Source organism: Dendrobates tinctorius, unplaced genomic scaffold (assembly GCF_039654945.1).
Source record: "Dendrobates tinctorius isolate UK_male_01 unplaced genomic scaffold, ASM3965494v1 ptg000011l, whole genome shotgun sequence".
In the NCBI taxonomy this organism is placed as follows: Eukaryota; Metazoa; Chordata; class Amphibia; order Anura; family Dendrobatidae; genus Dendrobates; species Dendrobates tinctorius.
This window is the reverse complement of record NW_027361679.1, coordinates 117,184,910-117,211,910: the sequence shown is the minus strand read 5'-3', so window position 1 is coordinate 117,211,910 and position 27,001 is coordinate 117,184,910. Positions and strand designations below refer to the sequence as shown.

The 27,001-nt window shown below is 47.4% G+C and overlaps 2 protein-coding genes across 5 annotated transcripts in view; one reads left to right on the top strand and one right to left on the bottom strand.

The window, feature by feature from the left end:
* The window catches only part of SGTA (small glutamine rich tetratricopeptide repeat co-chaperone alpha), an 82,982-nt gene extending 69,787 nt beyond the window's left edge, over positions 1 to 13,195 (bottom strand). The window contains exons 1-2 of one of the 2 annotated variants that reach the window (XM_073546776.1): positions 13,064 to 13,195; positions 85 to 220 (exon numbers count right to left, since the gene is read on the bottom strand). In XM_073546776.1, coding sequence (XP_073402877.1) covers positions 85 to 184 — 100 coding nt within the window. In that variant the 5' untranslated portion in view covers positions 185 to 220; positions 13,064 to 13,195. Of the gene's footprint in view, positions 1 to 84; positions 221 to 13,050 lie in introns of both variants that reach the window. The other variant, XM_073546768.1, reaches the window with a different exon arrangement.
* THOP1 (thimet oligopeptidase 1) overlaps positions 13,112 to 27,001 on the top strand; it is a 94,457-nt gene continuing 80,567 nt past the window's right edge. The window contains exons 1-2 of one of the 3 annotated variants that reach the window (XM_073546748.1): positions 13,112 to 13,261; positions 14,425 to 14,625. In XM_073546748.1, coding sequence (XP_073402849.1) covers positions 13,249 to 13,261; positions 14,425 to 14,625 — 214 coding nt within the window. In that variant the 5' untranslated portion in view covers positions 13,112 to 13,248. Of the gene's footprint in view, positions 13,419 to 14,424; positions 14,626 to 27,001 lie in introns of all 3 variants that reach the window. The other 2 variants (XM_073546742.1, XM_073546756.1) reach the window with 2 other exon arrangements.

The following is a 27,001-nucleotide window of genomic DNA, read 5'->3' as shown; positions in this document are numbered from 1 at the left end:
GGTTGAAAAAAAAAAAAACAACAACCAGAAACACAGTGGTGAGGAAAATAAAGGAACAAACCATGGTAATGCCAAATCCCATACCTTCCAGACTCTCCTGGGCATCAGAGGAAAGTCCACCATTATGAAGCTGGTCTTGGAGATACTGGATGATTGAAAATGCCAAACGCTTCTTCTCTGCCATGGTATATGTAAACTCCTGTTCTCACAAGAGTAGCACCTGCAAAGACATGATGCCAACTGTCAGGCATTTTACTATGCAGACCAGACCAGGGTAATAGGTACACATAGAAATATCACTCAACATGAAAGCAGCGGCAAGATGTTTTGTCAGGTTATAATTATAACCATAAGGCTGGCGTCACACTAGCGAATAAATCAGACAAATGCAATGCGATAAAAAAAATTGCATTGCATTCGTCCCAATGTTATTCTATGGGGCAGCTCCCATCATCCGATTTTTTTTCGGAACATTTCCTCGGACCGAGAATCACAGCATGCTGCGATTGTCACCGATTTTTGGATCGGACTCGCCAATGCAAGTCTATGTGTGCGAGAAAAAAAAAAAAAAAAAAAAAAAAATCGGATTACAAACGGACCAGATGTGTGACTTGTGATAAAATCGCACCCGGTGTCCTTTACAAAAAGCCGGCAATTCATTTAGCAATACAGTAAAATCACACTGACATGTTAAAGAAACGAAAGAATAGATATACAGTGCCTACAAGTAGTATTCAACCCCCTGCAGATTTAGCAGGTTTACACATTCGGAATTAACTTGGCATTGTGACATTTGGACTGTAGATCAGCCTGGAAGTGTGAAATGCACTGCAGCAAAAAAGAATGTTATTTCTTTGTTTAATTTTTTTTTAAATTGTGAAAAGTTTATTCAGAGGGTCATTTATTATTCAACCCCTCAAACCACCAGAATTCTGTTTGGTTCCCCTAAAGTATTAAGAAGTATTTCAGGCACAAAGAACAATGAGCTTCACATGTTTGGATTAATTATCTCTTTTTCCAGCCTTTTCTGACTATTTAAGACCCTCCCCAAACTTGTGAACAGCACTCATACATGGTCAACATGGGAAAGACAAAGGAGCATTCCAAGGCCATCAGAGACAAGATCGTGGAGGGACACAAGGCTGGCAAGGGGTACAAAACCCTTTCCAAGGAGTTGGGCCTACCTGTCTCCACTGTTGGGAGCATCATCCGGAAGAGGAAGGCTTATGGAACTACTGTTAGCCTTCCACGGCCTGGACAGCCTTTGAAAGTTTCCTCCCATGCCGAGGCCAGGCTTGTCCGAAGAGTCAAGGCTAACCCAAGGACAACAAGGAAGGAGCTCCGGGAAGATCTCATGGCAGTGGGGACATTGGTTTCAGTCAATGCCATAAGTAACGTACTCCACCGCAATGGTCTCCGTTCCAGACGAGTCCATAAGGTACCTTTACTTTCAAAGCGTCATGTCAAGGCTCGTCTACAGTTTGCTCATGATCACTTGGAGGACTCTGAGACAGACTGGTTCAAGGTTCTCTGGTCTGAGGAGACCAAGATCGAGATCTTTGGTGCCAACCACACACGTGACGTTTGGAGACTGGATGGCACTGCATACGACCCCAAGAATACCATCCCTACAGCCAAGCATGGTGGTGGCAGCATCATGCTGTGGGGCTGTTTCTCAGCCAAGGGGCCTGGCCATCTGGTCCGCATCCATGGGAAGATGGATAGCACGGCCTTCCTGGAGATTTTGGCCAAGAACCTCCGCTCCTCCATCAAGGATCTTAAGATGGGTCGTCATTTCATCTTCCAACAAGACAATGACCGCACACAGCCAACAAAACCAAGGCCTGGTTCAAGAGGCAAAAAATCAAGGTGTTTGAGTGGCCAAGTCAGTCTCCTGACCTTAACCCAATTGAAAACTTGTGGAAGGAGCTCAAGATTAAAGTCCACATGAGACACCCAAAGAACCTAGATAACTTGGAGAAGATCTGCATGGAGGAGTGGGCCAAGATAACTCCAGAGACCTGTGCCGGCCTGATCAGGTCTTATAAAAGACGATTATTAGCTGTAATTGCAAACAAGGGTTATTCCACAAAATATTAAACCTAGGGGTTGAATAATAATTGACCCACACTTTTATGTTTAAAATTTATTAAAATTTAACTGAGCAACATAACTTTTTGGTTTGTAAGATTTATGCATCTGTTAATAAATCCTGCTCTTGTGTGAAGTTTGAAGGCTCTAACTTATTTGCATCTTATCAAACCTGCTAAATCTGCAGGGGGTTGAATACTACTTGTAGGCACTGTAGATATATATATATATATATATATATATATATATATATATATACACACACACACACACACATACACACATACATATACACACACAGTCATAGATATATACACTCACTGGCCACTTTATTAGGTACACCATGCTAGTAACGGGTTGGACCCCCTTTTGCCTTCAGAACTGCCTCAATTCTTCGTGGCAGAGATTCAACAAGGTGCTGGAAGCATTCCTCAGAGATTTTGGACCATATTGACATGATGGCATCACACAGTTGGCGCAGATTTGTCGGCTGCACATCCCTGATGCGAATCTCCCGTTCCACCACATCCCAAAGATGCTCTATTGGATTGAGATCTGGTGACTGAGGAGGCCATTTGAGTACAGTGAACTCATTGTCATGTTCAAGAAACCAATCTGAGATGATTCGAGCTTTATGACATGGCGCATTATCCTGCTGAAAGTAGCCATCAGATGTTGGGTACATTGTGGTCATAAAGGGATGGACATGGTCAGCAACAATACTCAGGTAGGCTGTGGCCTTGCAACGATGCTCAATTGGTACCAAGGGGCCCAAAGAGTGCCAAGAAAAAATTCCCCACACCATGACACCACCACCCTGAACCGTTGATACAAGGCAGGATGGATCCATGCTTTCATGTTGTTTACGCCAAATTCTGACCCTACCATCCGAATGTCGCAGCAGAAATCGAGACTCATCAGACCAGGCAACGTTTTTCCAATCTTCTACTGGCCAATTTCGATGAGCTTGTGCAAATTGTAGCCTCAGTTTCCTGTTCTTAGCTGAGAGGAGTGGTACCCAGTGTGGTCTTCTGCTGCTGTAGCCCATCTGCCTCAAAGTTCGACGCACTGTGCGTTCAGAGATGCTCTTCTGCCTACCTTGGTTGTAACGGGGGGCAATTTGAGTCACTGTTGCCTTTCTATCAGCTCGAACCAGTCTGCCCATTCTCCTCTGACCTCTGGCATCAACAAGGCATTTCCGGCCACAGAACTGCCGCTCACTGGATTTTTTTGCTTTTTCGGACCATTCTCTGTAAACCCTAGAGATGGTTGTGCGTGAAAATCCCAGTAGATCAGCAGTTTCTGAAATACTCAGACCAGCCCTTCTGGCACCAACAATCATGCCACGTTCAAAGGCACTCAAATCACCTTTCTTCCCCATACTGATGCTCGGTTTGAACTGCAGGAGATTGTCTTGACCATGTCTACATGCCTAAATGCACTGAGTTGCCGCCATGTGATTGGCTGATTAGAAATTAAGTCTTAACACACAGTTGGACAGGTGTACCTAATAAAGTGGCCAGTGAGTGTGTATATATATATATATATATATATATATATATATATATATATATATTATATATACACACACATATATTTATTTATAATTCATACAGTTCTTCAAAGCAGAATAGCCGCTGAAACATTTGCCGGCTTTTGTAAAATCATTCCCCAACCCGACATGAAATGACACATGGCTTACATACAGTTAGACATATAAAAAAAACCATGAAATGGTTATCACTAGTAATTAGATGAGGGTTTGTGTGTAAAATTTTGGAGTTGTAGGTGTTAATTTAAGGGGTTAATTCGTTGTAAAAAATTGCGGGGACTCCCTGCAGCCTCAGTGACGTCAGCTGGAGTCCCCGCAATTTTTTACAACAAATTAACCCCTTAAATTAAGGGTGTGTGCAGACGCTGCGGAATCCGCTGCGAATTAATCCGCACGGATTTTGCAAAAACCGCAGATAAACCGCAGGAAGACCTGCGGATTATCTGCGGTTTGTTCCTGCGGATTCACCATCTCCACAATGGTGGAGATAGGAACCCGCAGCGGATTCCGCAGAAAGAATTGACATGTCAATTCTTTCTGCGGTTTCAAAACTGCAGCAAATCCGCGCGGATTTTTCCGCAACGTCTACACAGCGGGTTTTTTTTTACCATTCATTTGAATGGTACTGTACACCGCAGCTAAAACTGCTGCGGGTCCGCAGCGGCCAAAACCGCTGCGGAATTCGCAGCGTGTGCACATACCCTTACAACTACAACTCCAAAATTTTACACACAAACCCTCATCTAATTACTAGTGATAGACATATAAAAAAACAAAAACATGAAATTAAATGGTTAACTGTATGTAAACCATGTGTCATTTCATATTGGGTTGGGGAATGATTTTACAAAAGCCGGCAAATGTTTCAGCGGCTATTCTGGTATGAAGAACTGTATGAATTTATATATATATATATATATATATATATATATATATATATATATATATATATATACACAGTTGTGGCCAAAAGTATTGACACCCCTGCAATTCTCTCAGATAATACTCAGTTTCTTCCTGAAAATGATTGCAAACACAAATTCTTTGGTATTATTATCTTCATTTAATTTGTCTTCAATGAAAAAACAAAAAAGAGAATGAAGCAAAAAATTGATCATTTCACACAAAACTCCAAAAATGGGCCAGACAAAAGTATTGGCACCCTCAGCCTAATACTTGGTTGCACAACCTTTAGCCAAAATAACTGCTACCAACCGCTTCCGGTAACCATCAATGCGTTTCTTACAATGCTCTGCTGGAATTTTAGACCATTCTTCTTTGGCAAACTGCTCCAGGTCCCTGATATTAGAAGGGTGCCTTCTCCAAACTGCCATTTTTTAGATCTCTCCACAGGTGTTCTATGGGATTCAGGTCTGGACTCATTGCTGGCCACCTTAGAAGTCTCCAGTGCTTTCTCTCAAACCATTTTCTAGTGCTTGCTTTTTGAAGTGTGTTTTGGGTCATTGTCCTGCTGGAAGACCCATGACCTCTGAGGGAGACCCAGCTTTCTCACACTGGGCCCTACATTATGCTGCAAAATTTGTTGGTAGTCTTCAGACTTCATAATGCCATGCACACGGTCAAGCAGTCCAGTGCCAGAGGCAGTAAAGGAACCCCAAAACATCAGGGAACCTCCGCCATGTTTGACTGTAGGGACCGTGTTTTTTTCTTTGAATGCCTCTTTTTTTCTCCTGTAAACTCTATGTTGATGCCTTTGCCCAAAAAGGTCTACTTTTGTCTCATCTGACCAGAGAACATTCTTCCAAAACGTTTTAGGCTTTTTCAGGTAAGTTTTGGCAAACTCCAGCCTGGCTTTTTTATGTCTCGGGGTAAGAAGTGGGGTCTTCCTGGGTCTCCTACCATACAGTCCCTTTTCATTCAGACGCCGACGGATAGTACGGGTTGACACTGTTGTACCCTCGGACTGCAGGGCAGCTTGAACTTGTTTGGATGTTAGTCGAGGTTCTTTATCCAACATCCGCACAATCTTGCGTTGAAATCTCTTGTCAATTTTTCTTTTCCGTCCACATCTTGGGAGGTTAGCCACAGTGCCATGGGCTTTAAACTTCTTGATGACACTGCACACGGTAGACACAGGAACATTCAGGTCTTTGGAGATGGACTTGTAGCCTTGAGATTGCTCATGCTTCCTCACAATTTGGTTTCTCAAGTCCTCAGACAGGTCTTTGGTCTTCTTTCTTTTCTCCATGCTCAATGTGGTACACACAAGGACACAGGACAGAGGTTGAGTCAACTTTAATCCACGTCAACTGGCTGCAAGTGTGATTTAGTTATTGCCAACTCTGTTAGGTGCCACAGGTAAGTTACAGGTGCTGTTAATTACACAAAGTAGAGAAGCATCATATGATTTTTCGAACAGTGCCAATACTTTTGTCCACCCTCTTTTTTATGTTTGGTGTGGAATTATATCCAATTTGGCTTTAGGACAATTCTTTTTGTGTTTTTTCATTTAAGACAAATTAAATGAAGATAATAATAACAAAGAATTTGTGTTTGCAATCATTTTCAGGAAGAAACTGAGTATTATCTGACAGAATTGCAGGGGTGTCAATACTTTTGGCCACAACTGTATATATATATATATTCTATGTGTCTATATCTATTCTTTCCTTTGTGCTTGAAAACCTATCATTGGGCTCCATTATATGTCCGTTTTGCAAGCCTGCGAGAAAATCTCGGCAAACGGATGTCAAACGGATGTTTAGATGCGATTAAAATCGCATCATCACAGGAAATTCGGATGACAGACGGATCACTGGTCAAGAAACCTTTGTGCGATTTTGGACCGTAAAAATCGGACCGATTTCTTTATCGTTGTGTGTGACTCCAGCCTAACATCCCATAACACTACGCTATGCCCAGATGCACTACGGGACAGGACTGAGCATTGGCCAGACAAGCCAACATCTGGAAATCTGTGATATAATCAGTGTAAAAACATTTAGAACATCCTAATATACTTTGGGGGTGAATCAGTCAGACTGGAGTAGCATATGTCAGTCTTAATGACGCGCTCAATGGTGTAAAATGACCCGATTTATGACGAGACTGGCATGTAGATGGAAACCGCTGCAATACTGTACTCAACTAATGAGTTACGCACAAATATTGAGACTTAATAAGGTGTTTCCACCAGATTTTAGGCATAAGCACAGTAATGAATTACCCCCTTTGTATTTCTACACCATGTTATCTAGATATTCATTTGCAGTCTGTGAATGAGAACACAATGGTTTCCATTCAAAGGCAGCAAGAAGTAATAATAAATTTTAGTTCTATAGTGCCGACATATTCCGCAGCACTTTACATTTCAGAGGGGACTTGTACAGACAATATACATTACAGCATAACAATAATCACATAGATCATAACAGATGCCAAGAGGAATGAGGGCCCTGCTAGCAAGCTTACAATCTATGAGGAAAAAAGGGGAGACACGAAAGGTGGGTGGTAACAATTGCCCTGATAGTATGGACCAGCCATAGTGTTAAGTGTGTAACAGTACAGACACAGAGGGCTAATGGATGCATAAAGCATGTGGGAACATAATGCGGGGAACCTGGTTATGGTAAAAAAAACTTTTGGCTGTGCCACACAGGGATAGATTAGGTTAATATGTTGAGGCGATAGGCCAGTCTGAATAAATGCGTTTTCAGGGCACGCTTAAAATTATGAGGATTGGGGACTAATCGTATTGACCTGGGAAGTGCATTCCAAAGAATTGGCGCAGCACGTGTATAGTCTTGAAGACGGGAGTGGGAGGTTCTGATTATTGAGGATGCTAACCTCAGGTCATCAGCAGAACGGAGGGCGCGGGTAGGATGGTATACTGAAACAAGTGAGGAGATGTACGGTGGTGCTGAGCCATGGAGGGCTTTGTTGGTGAGGGTAATAAGTTTGTACTGGATTCTGGAGTGGATGGGTAGCCAGTGTAATGACTGGCACAAGGTAGAGGCATCGGTGTAACGATTGGTGAGGAATATGATCCTGGCAGCTGCATTCAAGACAGATTGGAGGGGGGAGAGTTTGGTAAGAGGGAGACCGATTAGAAGGGAGTTACAATAGTTGAGACGAGAATGAATAAGAGAAAACAGTAAGAGTTTTGCAGAGTCAAAAGTAAGAAAAGGTCGAATTCTAGAAATGTTTTTGAGGTGCAGATAACAAGAGCGAGCCAGTGATTGGATGTGGGGGACGAAGGAAAGCTCAGAGTCAAGTATGACCCCAAGACAGCGGGCATGTTGCTGGGGAGTAATAGTAGAACCACACACGGAAATGGCAATGTCGGGTATAGGTACATTAGTAGCGGGAGGAAACACAAGGAGTTCAGTCTTTGACAGGTTCAGTTTCAGATATAGTGAGGACATGATGTTAGACACAGCGTTTAGACAATTGCCGGTGTTTTCTAGAAAGGCTGGCGTGATGTCAGGAGAAGCAGCGTATAATTGGGTGTCGTCAGCATAGAGATGGTACTGGAAACCAAATCTACTGATTGTATACTGCCCCTATTGGTCAAACAAAGAGAAGAGGAGGGGGCCTAGGACTGATCCTTGAGGAACCCCAACAGTAAGGGGAAGATGAGAGGAGGAAGAGCCAGCAAAAGATACAGTAAAGGAGCGGTCAGAGAGATAGGAGAACCAGGAGAGAACGGTGTTAATGAGGCCATTGAATGGAGCATAGTGAGGAGCTGATTATCCACAGTGTCGAATGCTGCAGAGAGATCCAAGAGAATTAGCATGGAGTAATGACCATTTGATTTAGCTGTTAGTAGATCATTAGAGACTTTAGTGAGGGCAGTTTCAGTAGAATGTAAAGAGCAGAAACCGGATTGGAGAGGGTCGAGAAGAGAGTTTTCTGAGAGATAGCGGATAAGACGTGAGAGGACCAGGCGTTCCAGGAGTTTAGAGATGAAGGGAAGATTAGAGACAGGTCTATAGTTAGCGGCACAGTTTTGGTCGAGGGATGTTTTTTTAAGTAGTGGATGTATGATGGCATGCTTAAATGAGGAGGGAAAGATACCAGAAGAGAGAGAGAGGTTAAATATTTTAGTTAGGTGAGGGGTGACAGCAGGGGAAAGGGTCTGGAGCAGATGTGACGGAAATGGGTCACTGGTGCAAGTGGTTGGACGAGAAGATGCAAGGAGCCTGCTTACTTCTTCTTCTGTGACTGGTTCAAAGTCAGAGAGTGAGCTAGATGCAGTGGGGGAGGGAGGACACTGCATGGTATGAGGGGATTGGGAGATAATTTCCTGTCGGATCTGGTCAATTTTTTCTTTGAAGTAATTGGCCAGATTGTCAGCTCGAAGCTCCGTGGTAGGGGCCTGCACTCTTGGGTTGAGTAGAGAATGAAAAGTGTCAAAGAGACGTTTAGGGTTATTGGACAGTGAGGTGATGAGGGTGTTGAAATAGGTTTGTTTTTAGAGGTGAAGGGCACTGCTGTATGTTCGAAGCATAAACTTATAATGGATGAAATCTTAGGGTAGGTTGGATTTTCGCCACAGACGTTCGGCGCACCTGGAGCACCGCTGCAGGAAAAGTGTTTGCAGGGTGTGCCAGGGTTGTCGCCGTCTGTGTTGTGGTGTTCTATGTATAGGAGGAGCAAATTCATCCAGGGCACTTTGAAGTGTTTCATTGTAATGCTTCAATGCAGAATCAGGACATGAAAGGGAGAAGATAGGGGCCAATGAAGACTGCAAGTTCTTCATAAGTTTCTGGGTGTTAATGGCCTGTATGTTTCTATAAATATGGGCAGGGGGGGTGACCTGAGCAGCCTGGCAGTTCTTGATAGAGAATGAAAGAAGGTTGTGGTCAGAGAGCGGGAGAGGGGAGTTTGCAAAATCATCCACTGCACAAAGCCGAGAGAAGACCAAGTCGAGGGAGTTCCCGTCTTCATGCGTTGGAGAATTAGTAAGCTGCAAAAGGCCAAACGAGGAGGTTAGAGATAAAAGGTGAGTAGCATATGGGGAGAGGGGAAGAGCAATGGGGATGTTGAAATCGCCCATGATGAGGGTAGGGATGTCACAGGAGAGAAAATGTGGAAGCCAAGTGGCAAAATGATCCAGGAACTGATGGGAGGGGCCGGGAGGACGATATACCACCGCCACTCGCATGGAGAAGGGAGTGTAGAGTCTGACGGCATGGACCTCAAAAGAAGGAAAGACAAGTGAGGGTACTTGAGGGATAACCTGAAAGGTACATTTTGATGATAGGAGCAGACCAACGCCTCCACCTGCTCTATATTGTCTGATCTTGGGGTATGAGAGAAGTGTAGTCCCCCCGTATGAAAGAGCAGCAGCAGCGGTAGTGTCTGACTGCTGGATCCAGGTTTCAGTAAGAGCCAGGAGGTTAAGAGAATTAGAAAGGAAAAAGTAATGAATGAAGGAGAGTTTGTTACACACTGAGCGAGAATTCCAAAGTGCACAATTAAGAGAGACAGATGGCATGCAGGGAATATTAATAAGATTAGAGGGATTTCTGAGTGTAGCAGTTGGGGGGTTTGACTTTCTATAACGAGGGACCAGGGTGGGGAGCAATGTCTCCTGCGACTAGGAGAAGGAGGATAGAAAGAGTGAGCAGCTGGTTAAGTGATTTGTGAGAGCGTCTCTTATGTTGAATGGTGGGACTGAATGGATCTGTGCTATGTAGCAATGTGAAAAGAGCGTGAGTGCTATACATAGGAGAGGAAAGGAGTGAGGGGCCAATATGGACGGAGTGTAGAGAGTTAATACTAGGGCGGTGGATGTGTGTAAATGCAGCGGCCAGGATATAAATTATACAAATGCATATGGTAAATATTTGGGGTTGCCCAAATGTACAGGGAAGAGATATATTTATGTGTCTTACCTGTCTCCTGCCCTGTCTAACTGCCATGTTATAACTGCCAGCGTACTTAGGTACATGTACTTTGATTACATGTACATAAATACCACCCCTGCATAAATGAATACTAATGTATTTTTTTCTTACACTATTCGGAGCAATAAGTTTCATGTTCTGCTAAAATACTCAAAATTCTAGCGATACATGAAAACATTTCAGGGGGGACTGGAGTACATTAGTAGAAACATATCACAGCTTTTTAAAAAGCTGAAAACATATGGGAACCTCATACCGTGCCCACAATGACAAACTAAAAAAAAAACCAAAAAACAGGCAAACACATAAAGGCCCAGATGAAAAACGCTAGACAAAAAACCCCAAGTGCAATAGTGAATCAGGCCCAAAGTGTACTAGACTCCGTTTCATACATAAGTTGTTTTAACCCCTTAGTGATGGGGCCAATTTTTTAAATTCTGACCAATGTCACTTTATGTGGTGATAACTCTGGAACGCTTCAACAAACCCCACCGTTTTTGAGATTGTTATAATTTATGATTATGGTAAATTTAGGTTGATATGTTTTGTGTTTATTTATAAAAAAAAAAAAAAGAATATCAGAAATTTGACAAAAATGTAAAAAAAAATATACAATTTTCAAACTTTGAATGATTATCCCTTTAATCCAGATGGTCACACCATAAAAAAAATAATAAATAACATTTCCCACATGCCTCCTTTACATCAGCACCATTTTTAAAACACTAATTTTGCTAGCCTTTTAGGTTTTTTTTTTTTTTTTTCAAGGAAATGTACAAGATTTATTTTTTTTGAGGGACCTATCCAGGTTTGAAGTGACTTTGGGGGTGCTGTATATTGGAAAACCCCTAAAACTGATTCCATTTTAAAAACAGCTACCCCTGACATGGGCTGTGAGCACAACCCCCTTCTGTGGACGTCATGCACTCAGACATCCTCATGGAGTCGTTTTTTATCCGTTTGTGCAGACACATGCACATTTGTGGCCTGCCCAAGGTCATTTTGCAGGGCTCTGGCAGTGCTCCTCCTGTTTCTCCTTGCACAAAGGCGGAGGTAGCAGTCCTGCTGCTGGGTTGTTGCCCTCCTATGGCCCCCTCCACGTCTCCTGGTGTACTGTGGCCAGTCTCCTGGCAGCGCCTCCAGCCTCTGGACACTATGCTGACAGACACAGCAAACCTTCTTGCCACAGCTCGCATTGATGTGCCATCCTGGATGAGCTGCACCACCTGAGCCACTTGTGTGGGTGGTAGAGTCCGTCTCATGCTACTACGAGTGTGAAAGCACAACCAATATTCAAAAGTGACCAAAACATCAGCCAGAAAGCATTGTTACTGAGATGTGGTCTGTGGGCCCCACCTGCAGAACCACTCCTTTATTGAGTGTGTCTTGATAATTGCCAATAATTTCCATCTGTTGTCTATTCCATTTGCTCAACAGCATGTGAAACTGATTGTCAATCAGTGTTGCTTCCTAAGTGGACAGTTTGATTTCACAGAAGTTTGATGTACTTGGAGTTATATTCTGTTGTTTAAGTGTTCCCTTTTTTTTGAGCAGTGTAGTTCTGCCTATTATGTAGCAGCCACTGATGGGTACTGCAGAACTGGTGCTATACTGGGATCGGACCCCTACCAACCAACTATCATATGCTCCGGCTGAATATAAACAATGTGCCTATTGTTATATAGTTCTGCCTCTTGTGCAGCATGCGTGGCTGTGTACTGCAGAACTGCTCCAATAATGGGGCCGAACCCCGACCAATCGACTGTTATATATGCCTATTGTTCTGCCTATCGTGTAGCAGGCACTGTCCCATACTGCAGAACTGCTGTTGCCTTGCAGTGCTGGGGTCCTGGGTTCAAATCCCACCAAGGACCACATCTACAAGGAGTGTGTATGTTCTCCCCGTGTTTGCGTAGGTTTCCTCCAGGTTCCTCCCACATTCCAAAGACATACTGATAGGGGGAATGTAGATTAGGAGCCCCATCAGGGAGGACAATGCCGATAATGTCTGTAAAGCGTTGTGGAATTATATGAGTAAAATAAATAAAAAAATAAAACTGTTCCTATATTGGGGTCGGACGCCCACCAAACGACTGTTACATGCTCCGGCTGAATGTATACAATGTGCCTGCAGTTCTTCCTATTATGTAGCGGCCACTGCCGTGTACTGCAGAGCTGCTCTTATACTGGGGTCGGACCCCACCACTCTGATATTGATGCGCTCTCCTAAGTAGTACCATAAGCCTGGGCCACACGGCCACCATGTAGACGAGCCTCTCCACGAGGGATGACACTGAGTGGGCGCCTACACGGCACTATCACATGGCAGCTAGTGGGCACATTCCCACACACACTCTGCCCCATAGGGTTACTGGTCACACAGCTTCCCAGGATGCACTATGTGCAGGGCACACGTCTATCGCTCTCTGTTATCAGCCACTGCCTTGTGCTGCATACAGAAGCCTTCGTCCTATCAGCCGCAATGGTGGCGTCCATCCACAAGGCGCCCGGGGAATGAAGGAGTGTTCTTCTTACCAGCAGTACTCACATGCGACCACCGTCCCTGGAACCGGATGCGGAAATTGCTGATGTGGTGCAGGAAGTGACGTCATCGGCAGGCGCCAGTGACACACGGGAACTATAGCGACGCCCGAGCCCTCCCCGCACACGTGACTGCTCCTCCCACACTGCACCGCGCGGCTGCTCTGGAGGCTTCTGTGACAGACCGAGCACATGGCCCCTACAGGTACCGGTAGCAGCGCCACAGGTGGGGTCGCCTGGCTGGGAGCCCGGAGGGGACGGTGCTCTGGGGCGGTGACACTATACGTGCTCGGCCTCCTCCAGCTCTCTGTTAGGGAAGGGGGGATGAGAGCTGACGTGGGGTTTATTATTCGGAGCTGGAGGTGGGTTCTTAGTCCGTTTATTTTTTCTGTGTGTTTTTTTTCTTACAGGTTTAATGACAATAATAAGATACGATACAGCGAGGCGCGCTGATGGGAATGCACACACATTCTGCTGCAAAAGTTATAAACCTGGCATCACAGTGGGCACTGACGGGCAGCACGGTGGCTCAGTGGTTAGCACGGGGGTCCTGGGCTCATATCCCACCAAGGACAACATTTGCAAGGAGTTCGTATGTTCTCCCCGTGTTTGCGTGGGTTTCCTCCCACAAACCTATACTGATGGGGATTCCGGATTGTGAGCCCAATGGGCACAGTGATGATAATGTGTGCAAACTGTAAAGCACTGCGGAATATGTTAGCGCTATAGAAATATTGTTATCATTGAAAGAGTTAAATGACTTTGGGCCACTGACACACAGATCCGGATGCCCCTCATCAAATTCAGGTCTGTCGAGCTTGGTGCAAAAGTGGTCTGGACATCATAGCGGGCAAATGGCCACTGTTCACAGATCTGAATAAGTAATTGGTGTTTTTCGGTTTAATGACTTTGGGCCACTGATCTCACACCAACATTACATACACAGTGATGGCCCACATCAAACTCGGGTCACTGTAGCTCGGCCCAAATCTGTGAAGATTGGCTGTTTGCCCACTTTGATGCCCAGAACCCATTTGTGCCGGGCTGCTGCGACCTGAATTTGATGCGGGGCATCACTGTGTATGTAATGGTGCTGTGAGATCAGGGGCCCAAAGTCTTTTAACCCTCTAAATAACGCCCTTCCTTGCTCATGTTGATGCCTATTTTTGTGCCAGTTACACTTGTAGCTGTTTTTAAAGCATATTCACATCAGGGCGCCTCGCTGCGTTGTATTATGTTGTATTTTTTAAAAAATTTTTGTTACACCTGTAAAAAACAGAAAAAAAGAAATTTCCAAATAAGAAACTGGATGAATAGGAAACCAACTTCAGCATCGTTGAGATCTGACCGAATGTTCTCTTTCTCTAGATCATATGATGGAACTGCCTCCTAAGAAGGAAGATAACCGGCTCCGATGGGATCTTACTCCAGATCAAATCCGCTCAATGGCTGCCAAGCTTATTGAGAAAACCAAGCGTGTGTATGACAGTGTGGGCAGCCTGGAGATGGAACATGTGTCCTATGAGAACACACTAAAGGCGCTGGCTGACGTGGAGGTGGAGTATGCAGGTGAGCCGCTAACTGACGGAAGAGCAGCCCTGACCCCGGGGACACAACTCGCTCCTCTGGGATTGGGATTAATGGTTGAATAACACACCTTTTATTCCCTCCATCAATGTAGCAGCTATGAGACCTTTTTTTTTGCTAGATAAGTTTTTTTAATGCAATTTTCTTTATTTTTAATTATTTCTTGGCGGAATGGTGGAAACAGAAGTCTGCCATTTACCGTAGTTTCCGCTTTTTTTTCCCCCAAACTTGGGGGGAAAATGGGGGTGCGTCTTACAAAGCGGACATGCCTTACCAGGTGTAGGCCACAGGGGTGTCCGGCGGTGCTGTGGGTGTCTGCTGGTGCGCAGCCGTGTCTCCACGTGCCCAGCGGTGTCTCCGGTTCCCATCCCGGGGCTCTGCTGACTTTTTGCGACAGGCCAGAGCCCCGGGGCTCTCTCTCTCGGTTCCCTCTGTATTGACTCCGACAATATGGCGGCCACCGTCGTATTGACTCAGGCAATATGGTGGCCGCCGCCAGGGGCGGCGCATGCGCTGATGGTGATCTCAGGACTGAGATCTCGAGAGATGAGATTTCTGAGATCTCATCTCCCGAGATCTCAGTCCTGAGATCACCATCAGCGCATGCGCCGCCCCCGGTGGCGGCCGCCATATTGCAGGAGTCAATACAGAGGGAACCGAGAGAGAGAGCCCCGGGGCTCTGGCCTGTCGCAAAATGTCGTCAGAGCCCCGGGATGGGAACCGGAGACACCGCTGGGCACGTGGAGACACGGCTGGGCACCCGGAGACACCCACAGCACCGCTGGACACCCCTGCGGCCTACACCCGGTAAATGTCGGCAGAGCCCCTGGCAGCAGCACAGCCCCCCACCGGCAGCAGCATAAGACCCCCTGGCAGCGCGCTGCACATCGGAGCACCCTCTCATCCCTTCCTGCGGCATGCAGTATCACCCCACCCCTGCCTCCTCCAGCAGCGACCCTGGGACCCCGCTTCACCGCAGCCACCACCCCCGGTAAGCAATAAGACGCATGGATTATAAGAAGCACCACCATTTTATTAAAAAAATATTTTTTTCTTATTTTTCGCCTCAAAATTTTGGGTGCGTCTTATAATCCGGAGCGTCTTATAAAGCGAAAAATACGGTATTTCAAAGTTATGAAATATTTTTCCATTGACTGTGGCATAAATAACATGTTCAGATGACTTTATGGAAAGGAACGGGTTTCATTCATATTGTCGTGTTCTGTCCATGTGTTTTTGTGTTTTGTTTTTTTTTTTTGCATCTGTATCTTGCAAGATAAAATACAGTTTTCTATTTTAATAATTGCTATGTATTCATAAAAATCTGATCCAATATGATAGATCTGTGTGGGATCTGTGTTTTTTTTTTTTATACATTTTTTTCTGTACCTGTGGACGTGAGCTAGTGTCATGCAAAATATAGAAGAGGCCAGGCAAAGCTGCAATGTAGTTTTATTTTTAAAAGGGCACTTAGCCTGTTTGAAAAAACTAATCTGTATAGCCCTAGTAAAAAAGATTGCTTCGAGAGCAATCACACACGTCGATAGAGTACGCTCATCTGAACAAGCCCTTATTCTCATTGTTCAGTTAGGCTGATGGTGTCACCCTACCCATAGAGATATGTAGTGTATAGTGGGTTTTTTAAAAACGCCTAAAAAGTTTTTGTTTCATAGCACAGTCAGAAGGCCATATAACACAAACGACCATTGCATTGCACAGACTGGCCAGTGGCTCTCCTGACTCGACCATGGCAGCTGCATAGAAATACATGCTGTCACGCTCAGGTAAGGATAGCCGCTCGCCAGTCTGTGCAATGCATGGTCGTCCTTGTTATATGGCCTTCTGACTGCCCCCTTAATGTCACTGTATTTTAAGGGACTCTGTCAACACAGAATGACTGGTCAAACTAAGCTCCACCGCCTAGAGCCCCATGGTAAGCCCAGCCATTTATATACATCTTCCTGCCTGCTTGGTTTCCATCATTCCCACTCTTCTTTGACCATTCTGGCTTCATAGAGCCAGAGAAGGGCGAAGATAGATGGGAGACAAGCAGGTGGGAAGGTGTATATAAGGGTAAGTGCACATGTAGTTTTTTGGTTGTGCGGATTTTGATGAAAAATCCGCAGGACAAAAGTCTTGCGGTTTATCTGCGGATTAGCCTGCGGTTTTGCCCTGTGGTTTCATACCTCATAATGATAAGGTGTGAAACTGCAGCGGAAACCGCACAAAGAATTGACATGCTGTGGATTGTAACCCACGGAAAAATCCACAGCATGTGCACTGCGTTTTTTTTTCCATAGAAAATAATGGTACTGTACAACGCAGCAGAATCTGCTGCCGACCCTCAGAGCCAAAACCGCTGTGGATCCGCAGCAGAATCCGCAGCGTGTGCACATACCCTAAATGATTGACCCTGCCATGAAGCACCGAGTGGCCATCCTCAGTTTGAACAGTCCCTTTAAGACCCATAAAGTCTTAATTTTCTGATGATAGAGCTATATCACAGGTTTTTTATCCCCTTCCCAACTAGGCTATTTTTTTATTTTGTTTTCCTCTGATTCTTCCAAAAGCCATAACTTTTTATTTTATTTTTTTGCATCCATTTAATGATATGAGGGCTTGTTTATGGCGAGATGTGTTGTACTTTTGAATTACACCATTCAACGTACTGGAAAGCTAGAAGGGGCAACAATTCTAAGCATGGTGAAATTGTATTGAAAACACAATTCTGCAGTAGTTTTTGGCTTTTGTTTTTATTGTGCTGTAAGAATGAACTGGCAATAAGAGTCTTAAGAGCTCGGTTTAATGAGTGATACCAAAGTAATTTAATTTTTGCTATTTTTTTTAAGTGGTACTAAAAAAAATAGAAATTGACTTTCTTTATCGCCTTATTGGGGGACACAGAATACCATGGGTGTATGCTGCTGCTGCTAGGAGGCTGACACTATGCAAAACAAGAACATTAGCTCCTCCCCGGCAGTATACACCCACCGACAGGCACTAGGCACCTCAGTTTGTGCTTAGTGTCTGTAGGAGGCGGACCGGGATCTTCCCAGATCCGCAATTAACCTTTTCTTTCTTTAGGTGTTCTAGTGTGAACTTTTTAATTCTCTTGTCTTTTATTTTGCAGATTCAAGTTGGGAAACAGGGTGAAAATTCACTCTGCTTTCCCATATCAGGCGGCTGAGCGAGCAGTGTGGTGATCCCACATCGCAACTCTCAGTGCGCTGGCAGGACTTTGTCCCTTATCACCTCCGGGTGCTATGGGATGCGGACAGGTGGCTGGTCCTTGCCAAAAATCCCCCTCCTCACCCCTCTCTTGGGACAGGGCTGAGAGGAAGACGGCGATCGCAAGATTCCCCTCGCCATCAAGAGGTTAATGCCGTCTTCTACAGAAAGCGGGTACAGAGGACAGCGGCCACTACCCTAGTGAGAGGCCCCTGTGGTCATCCTCTTCAGGGACTTCAGGTAGGTGCCTGAACGATCCCTCCAGCCCGCAGCATCCCCAAAAGGGCACATTGGTGGGCAGCTGGACATCACCAGGATTTGAATTTCCCGCCCCTCTCCCTGCCTGTCGGGCGCCGCTCTTACCAGCCGCGCGCCTCTCCACTCATGTTACAAGGCTGAATACAGGGGTTTTTTCTTTCCCTGTTTTTCATAGCTGGCCATGTTTTCCCACAGCTCTCCTGCGCGCCAGTACCTCCATTACAGGGACTTCCTCTTCTCCTCCTGGGCGTTTTAATCACGGGGCTCCGGCGCTGGTTTTTTACTTTCACTTTTGCTTTGTTGCCCACTCTCAGAGCGCCTCCTCCTCTTTCTGAGCGCGCTTTCCTCGCGCCTTTTTTAGCCCATCACAGGGCTCCTCATCCCCTTCCTTCATCTCTGCTCCAATTGCGGCTCAGCCGCTAAGCTCCGCCCACCGCTCACCTCAGCTATCTTCAGCCACCGCTGCTCCGACCGCCTCTCAGGGTGAGTCGTCCGCTCCTGACCGCGACCTTCAGAGGGACAGGCCGAATAGGATTTCCAGGAAGCGTCTCCTATCGGGCTCGTCTTCCAGTTCGCTAGGCCCGTCTGCTTCACCCAGGGGTCCGTCTCCTTCAGTGGACGACCTTGGGTCAGATGACGATCCACAATCAGGATCTAGTTCAGAAGCAGATGACATGTCTAAAACACGAAGTATGGTCGATAGTCTTCTTTCAGCCATCTTCCAAACCCTGGAGATTAAGCAGGACAAGCCCCTTCCTCAGGAATGTTCTGTCCCATTTAAACGGTCAAGACCTCCATCCAAAACTTTTCCAAACCACTACGAGTTTGATACTACTCTAGCCAAACATTGGGAGCACCCTGAGCAACGTTTTTCAGGCCGCAGGTATTTGGATGTTTTGTACCCATTTGAGGCTGATTTGCTTTCTAAATGGACCAAAGCCCCTGAAGTGGACCCTCCTGTTTCTCGGATAGCCTCTAAGACAGTTCTGTCCCTTCCAGACGGTGCATCGCTTAAGGATCCGACGGACAGGCAGTTAGAATCCTTGGCGAAGTCTATCTTTGAGGCCTCCGGTGCCTCCCTCTGCCCTATTTTCGCCTCCTCCTGGGTAGCTAAAGTCATTTCGGCTTGGGCAAAAATTCTTCGCAGGGGCATCTTAGCGGCAGCTCCCCAGGACGAGCTGGCAGATCAAATTAATCACGCGGGTAAATACCTTTTAGCCGCCTCCTTAGATGTGGCCGGTTGTGTAGCTAGGGCTAACAGCAATATAGTAGCTGTACGCCGAGTTCTTTGGCTAAAGTCATGGAATGCGGATACCACCTCAAAGAAGTCGCTCACCAATCTGCCCTTCCATGGTTCTAGGCTCTTTGGGGCCAAACTGGATCAAATAATTTCCGACGCCACTGGGGGTAAAAGTACTTCTCTCCCCCAGTCTCGACCAAGACGCTTCTTTAATAGAAAGGGTTTTCGGCCCTTTAGGCCCTTTCGTCCGTTCTCGTCCACAGAGAGATCTGTCCAGCAAGAGCGTCCTTCTGCTTCTAGGGAGCGAGAGCAGAAGAAACCTTCTTACAAGCCCGCTCCCCGCTGGAGATCTAGAGGACAATACTCCAGGTCCTCAGGTGCCCGTTCCGGTAGGTTTGCCTCCAAGTGACGGGGCACCCCCACCTGGAAATTTTTCCAGGGTGGGAGGCAGACTTTCCTTTTTTGTGGACGCTTGGCTGTCGGTTGTCGACGACGCTTGGGTCAGAGAAATCATTGCATCCGGTTACAAGATCGAATTTTCTTCCCCGCCAGACAGGCGTTTTTCCCTTTCTCGTCCTCCAAGACAACGGTCCCACATTCCAGGATTCTTTCAGGCCGTCTCCTCCCGTCTTTCCGCCGGAGTGATTGTTCCCGTTCCCTCAGACGAACGGTTTTCAGGGTTCTACTCAAACCTCTTCGTAGTCCCGAAGAAAGACGGTTCCCTGCGGCCAATCCTGGACCTCAAATTGCTCAATCGCCACGTGAAGATTCTTCACTTCAAAATGGAGTCTCTTCGATCGGTGATAGCCTCCATGGAACCCGGAGAATTCCTCTGCTCTGTGGACATACGGGATGCCTATCTTCACATCCCTGTTTGCTTTCAACATCAGAAATATCTCAGATTTGCGATTCAGGACGATCATTACCAGTTCACGGCTCTCCCTTTCGGCCTAGCCTCCGCTCCCCGTGTTTTCACGAAAGTGATGGCGACGGTCATGGCCATCCTTCGATCCAGAGGGATTCTCATCATCCCTTATCTGGACGATCTCTTAATCAAGGGCTCGTCCCGTCAAGACTGTCTCCTAAGTCTTCAGATAACTCTGGATACTCTCGACCGTCTCGGATGGTTAGTCAACAAAGAAAAGTCCGTCCTCAGCCCCACTCAGCGTCTAACCTTTTTAGGCATGGAGTTCGACACGAATCTGGCCCGGGTGTTTCTTCCGAGGGAGAAATTTGCGGCTCTGTTCAAAGGGATTCGAGCCCTCAAACGACCAACGCCCATTCCCCTTCGATTCTGCATGAAAATCCTGGGGAAGATGGTAGCTTCCTTGGAAGCAGTGCCCTTTGCACAGTTCCACCTTCGTCCTCTTCAGCTGTCCCTCCTTTCAGCCTGGGACAAGACGACGAGGTCCTTAGACCGGCCAATCCTTCTCCCCCTCAAAGTGAGGCAATCCCTCACTTGGTGGACGATGTCTACATCAGCCCTACAAGGGAGGTCCTTCCTCCCGCTTCGGTGGCAAGTCATCACCACCGACGCCAGCCTCCTGGGTTGGGGAGCGGTTTTTCATCAGAGGACGGCTCAAGGACACTGGAACCCTCAGGAAGCTCTTCTTCCTATCAATCTGCTCGAGATCAGAGCAATCTTTCTGGCCCTTCTTTGCTGGCAACCCCTTCTCGTCGGCAAGCTGATCCGCATTCAGTCGGACAACGCCACGGCTGTGGCGTACATAAACCATCAGGGCGGCACGCGCAGCCACCAAGTCATGTCAGACGTGGCCAGGATTCTGCGCTGGGCGGAACGTTACGTCCCAGCAATCTCCGCCGTTCACATTCCAGGGGTGGAAAACTGGGCAGCCGACTTTCTGAGTCGTCAAGGCCTAGCGTCAGGCGAATGGTCTCTCCATCCCTCAGTCTTCGATCAGATATGCCAGCGCTGGGGTTCTCCGGACGTCGACCTCATGGCATCTCGAATGAACCACAAAGTTCCGCGCTTCGTAGCCAGGTCCAGAGATCCTCTAGCCGTCGCTTGCGACGCCCTAGTAATCCCGTGGTCCCAGTTCCAACTCCCTTATCTTTTTCCACCTCTTGCCTTGATCCCAAGAGTGGTCAAGAAGATAAAATCGGAAGGCGTTCCGGTAATTCTTGTGGCTCCAGACTGGCCGAGACGGCCTTGGTATGCGGAACTGGTGAACATGCTCGCGGACGTTCCCTGGAGACTTCCGGACCGTCCGGATCTTCTCTCACAAGGCCCCCATTACCACGAGAATTCTCGGTCTCTGAATTTAACGGCATGGCCGTTGAGGCCGCAATCCTAGGAGAATCAGGTTTGTCCAGCCAAGTGATTCAGACGATGATCAAAGCCAGGAAGCCAGCCTCTTCCCGCATTTACCACAGGTGTTGGAAGGCTTTTTTCCGTTGGTGCGACGATAAAGAAGTTTTTCCAATGGCCTTTTCCATTCCGTCCATACTGGGTTTTCTCCAGTCTGGTTTAGATTCGGGTCTGTCTCTCAGTACCCTGAAGGGCCAGGTTTCTGCCTTGTCTATCCTCTTTCAAAGAGAGCTCGCTTCTTTACCGCAGGTTATGACGTTCCTCCAAGGAGTCGCTCATGTGGCTCCTCCTCATCATTCACCAATAGAACCGTGGGATCTCAATCTCGTTCTTGGCGCTCTCCAAAAGGCGCCGTTTGAGCCCATCCAGGACATTCCTTTGTCACTTCTTTCATGGAAGGTAACCTTTTTGATCGCCATTACATCCATCAGAAGAGTTTCTGAGTTAGCGGCCTTGTCATGCCGTTCTCCTTATCTGGTGCTCCATCAGGATAAAGTCGTTCTCAGGCCCGTTCCTTCCTTCCTGCCAAAGGTGGTTTCCTCCTTTCACATCAACGAGGATATCGTTCTTCCATCGTTTTGTCCGGCTCCTTCTCACCCTCTTGAGAGGTCACTCCACAAGCTGGATGTTGTTAGAGCATTGCGTGTCTACCTCGCTAGGACCGCTTCACTTCGTCAATCCGATTCATTGCTGGTCATCTCTGACGGTCACAGGAAAGGGCTTCTGGCATCCAAATCCACGATTGCTCGCTGGATTCGTTCTACCATTCAGGAAGCATACCGACTTCAGGAAAAACGGCCCCCTCCGGGAGTGAGAGCTCACTCCACCCTGGCTGTGGCAGCTTCGTGGGCCGTTCGACACCAGGCTTCGGCTCTGCAACTTTGCAGGGCCGCGACCTGGTCGTCCTTGCACACATTTGCGAGGTTCTACAGGGTTCATACCCAGGCCTCGTCTGATGCGGTTGTTGGTAGGAAGGTTCTGCCGGCGGCGGTGGCGCACCGGCCGACCTAAGCCTTTCCTGTTCTTTCGTTCCTTATTGCTGTTCCCGCCCTTGGGACTGCTTTGGAACGTCCCATGGTATTCTGTGTCCCCCAATAAGGCGATAAAGAAAGATGGATTTTTGGTTCTTACCGTAAAATCTCTTTCTTGGAGCCTTCATTGGGGGACACAGCACCCTCCCTGTTTAAATTGTACCGTGTTGGGTCTTTGAGTCCCCTGTTGGGTTGGTACATATGTTTAGAGAGTTTCCGTTGCTTCTCCTACTGCTTTTGCACCAACTGAAGTGCCTAGTGCCTGTCGGTGGGTGTATACTGCCGGGGAGGAGCTAATGTTCTTGTTTTGCATAGTGCCAGCCTCCTAGCAGCAGCAGCATACACCCATGGTATTCTGTGTCCCCCAATGAAGGCTCCAAGAAAGAGATTTTACGGTAAGAACCAAAAATCCATCTTTTGTAACCTTGTTTTGAGATGTCTATTTTTCATTTTTAGTTGATGGAGCTGTGTTTATTTTTATTTTTTTTCCTCATTCTTTCTTTGCTCCCTGAGCTTGTGGCTTAGGCTGGGGTCACACTTGCGAGTGCAATGCGAGAAACTCGCGCCTCAATAGCCGGCACTGGCGATTCGGACCGGAGCATTCAGCTTTATAGAAATAGAAAGACACTCCGGTCCCGAGTGCCGGGTATTGAGGTGAGAGAGACTCGCGCTGCACTCGCAAGTCTCTTAGTCCGGCCTTATGCTGATCCAGCTTTGCAGTGGATATGACTTTTTTTTTTCCTTTGCATTGTTGTGGCTAACTAAAAAAGCAAACAAAAAAACCTAATTCTGGCATTTTGATACAACTCTTATTTTTTCTCGTTACACTTTTTACCTGTTTTGCATGCATTTGGGGATAGTAAATGTGTGTTTTTATATTTCTATTTTTACTTTGTTAAACCTACTTGTACTGTATATTGCAATACCACAGTATTATGAAATGTAGTAAAAATCAGTGTCTCCTATGAACTTCAGCCACAGGCTGTTCTTCATAGTAGCATTGCCATGAAAGACATGCTGCTCTTTAGTAGACCCCCGACTGTTTTGGCATTCTATCTGTGCCTTGCAGTCATGTCTCGGGGGGGGGGGGGGGGGCGATCTGTGCTTGGAACAGCGTGCTATAAATACCAGTAGAGATTAATGACAGTGAGGCCACGTTCACACCGTCAGTATTTCACATATCATATTTTTCAGATTATAAGACTTCCCTTTTTCCCCCAAACTTAGGAGGAAAAAATGGGTGTGTCTTATATTCCGAATATAACTTACAGAATGGGGGACAGTTGCGTTGGAGCGTGTGCACAAGAGGCAGGGTCCCTGCTTCAGGAAGTCTGTGGTGGCAGGAGTGGAGTGATGCCGTGGGCCTTGTGCTGGCAAGAGGGGTTGTCCCAGTGATGCGAGGCTGTGGAACCCTTGCCTTCAATAAAATGTCAGCCTTGAGGCAGGAGCTGAGTTCTCACCCTTCTTATTGATTTCCTGGCCTTGGGTTTCAGGAAAATGGTTGTCTGAGGTGGCGCATTTGCAGATTGCTCATGCGCTGTCAATTTTTTTTCTTTATCGCCTTATTGGGGGACACAGAATACCATGGGGTGTATGCTGCTGCTGCTAGGAGGCTGACACTATGCAAAAACAGAAAATTAGCTCCTCCCCGGCAGTATACACCCACCGACAGGCACCAAGCACCCCAGTTTGTGCTTAGTGTCTGTAGGAGGCGGACCGGGATCTCCCCAGATCCGCAGTTATTAATCCAATTTTTCCTTTCAGGGTTTAGTTTGAACTTTTTAATCCTTTCTTCTTTTATCTTTTAGGTTTTTCCGTTGGGAAACAGGGTATACTTATCACCCTGATTTCCTATATCATGCGGCTGAGCGAGCAGTGTGGTGCCATCCACATCGCAACTCTCAGTACCGCAGGCAGGACTTTTCCCTATCACCTTCCGGTGATAAGGGTTGTGGACAGGTGGCTGGTCCTTGCCGAATCCCCCTCCTCACCCCTCTCTCGGGACAGGGCTGAGAGGAAGACGGCGATCGCAGGTGGTTCAAGCCGTCTTCTGCAGGATGCGGGTACAGAGGACTCCTTCCCCTCCCAGCGGCCTGCCGTTTCCCCGTGGGCCCCTGTGGTCATCCTCTTCAGGGACGTCAGGTAAGTGCCTGTACGTTCCCTCCGGCCCCCGCATAAGCTCCAGTGCATGGGACAAGTTGGACCTTGGGATTACAGGTCCACTGTTTTTGAATCTCCCGCCCTTTCTGCCTGCCGCGCGCTCACACAATGGAATGCGGACACTATCCCTTCCCCTCTTCTAGTCAGGGAGACGCGGCGGATCCCTTCACTCACCGCAGCAGCGTCGCAAGCAGGGGACCGCTTCATATTGCTTCCTGAGCGCGGTATGTCGGGGTAGGCAAGGGGTTGCAGCGCCGGCACGGGCGCCGGCACTTTCACTTTCCCCTCAGCCAGGGGAATTTCTCTGCTCCCTCCTCCGTTCCTGAGCGCGCTCTTTCAGCGCGCCTTTTCTAGCCCATCACAGGGCTTCTTTCTCTTTGGAATGCCAGCCTCCCCTCTCTGTCATGCCCCCTCCGTCGTTGGTAGCCAATCACGGCGCAGCCGCTAAGCTCCGCCCCCCCATCTTCCAGCACAATGATTTCCTGGTTTTTCACTCCTTCCTGCGCTGCTTGGGGGACACTTCGGCGTTTCTTCTGCTGCTCACAGAATCTCGGTAGGCTCGGCTCTGGGACAGGGATTAGCTCTCCTCGGCAGTTATTCCCTAATTTCTGCGGCCATTCAGTCCAGTTCACTTATGCCCAACCCTTCAGGGGATCTCTGCTTCAGGCCCACCGCTACCTATTACGCCTGTGCGCGCTGTAAAAAGAAGTGGGCATCGGGTCAGTCGTCCCCATTCTGCCCCCCCTGCAGTCCTTCAAATATGTCAGCATCTCAGGAACGCACAGAATCCCGGGCGGAGGGCGCTCTTCCCTCCTCTCTCCCCCCGGAGTGGGCTGTTACAATGTCACAGTCTGTTTCTGACTTGACAAAAGTATCACAGTCGCTGGTCCAGGTCTTAGAACGATTACCTCAGCTATCCTCAGCCACCTCTGCCCCGACCACCTCTCGGGGTGAGTCGTCCGCTCCTGACCGCGACCTTCAGAGAGACAGACAGGGAAGGACTTCTCGGAAGCGGGCTCTGTCCACTTCGTCTTCGAGCTCGCAGGGCCCTTCCGCTCCCAGGCCTCCTTCTCCTTCCTCGGAGGACAGCCTTCAGTCAGGCGATGATTCTCATTCGGAAGCTAGCTCAGAGGGGAACAGCGTTTCTAAAACGCGGGACATGGTCGATAGTCTTCTTGCAGCTATCTTCCAAACACTAAAGCTTAAACAGGATGAGGCTCCAGCTCAGGAAAGCTCGGTTCTCCTTAGACGAGCCAGACCTCCGTCTCGAACATTTCCCAATCACAACGATTTCAATACTACCTTATCCAAACACTGGGAGCGCCCTGAGCAACGTTTCTCAGGCCGCAAGTACTTGGACGTTCTGTACCCCTTTGACGCAGAACTGCTCTCAAAGTGGTCCAAGGCTCCCGAGGTAGATCCTCCAGTATCCCGGATAGCCTCTAAAACGGTGCTCTCGCTGCCCGACGGGGCATCGCTCAAAGATCCTACTGACAGGCAGATAGACTTAGCCAGAGATTCAATCTTTGAGGCATCTGGCGCCTCTCTCTGCCCTATTTTTGCATCCGCCTGGGTGGCGAAGGTCATTTCCGCTTGGGCAAAAATTCTTCGCAGAGGCATCTTAGCGTCAGCTCCTCAAGACGAGTTGGCAGATCTTGCAGATCAGATTAACCAGGCGGGAAAATACCTTTTGGCCGCCTCCTTGGACGCGGCCGGCTGCGTAGCAAGGGCTAACAGCAACATAGTAGCTGTACGCCGAGTCCTTTGGCTAAAGTCATGGAATGCGGACACTACTTCGAAAAAGTCGCTTACCAATCTGCCGTTCCATGGCTCTAGGCTCTTTGGAGCAAAGCTGGATCAGATAATTTCCGATGCCAATGGAGGAAAAAGTACTTCGCTTCCCCAGTCTCGACCAAAACGTCCCTTCAACAGAAGGGGGTTTCGACCATTCAGGCCCTTTCGTCCCTTCCCTGCCACGGAGAGAGCCACTCAACAGGATCGGCCGCCTGCCACCAGGGAGCGGGATCAGAGGAAACCTTCCTACAAACCCGCTCCTCGCTGGAGATCTAGAGGACAATATTCCAGATCTGCAGGAGCCAATTCCGGCAGATT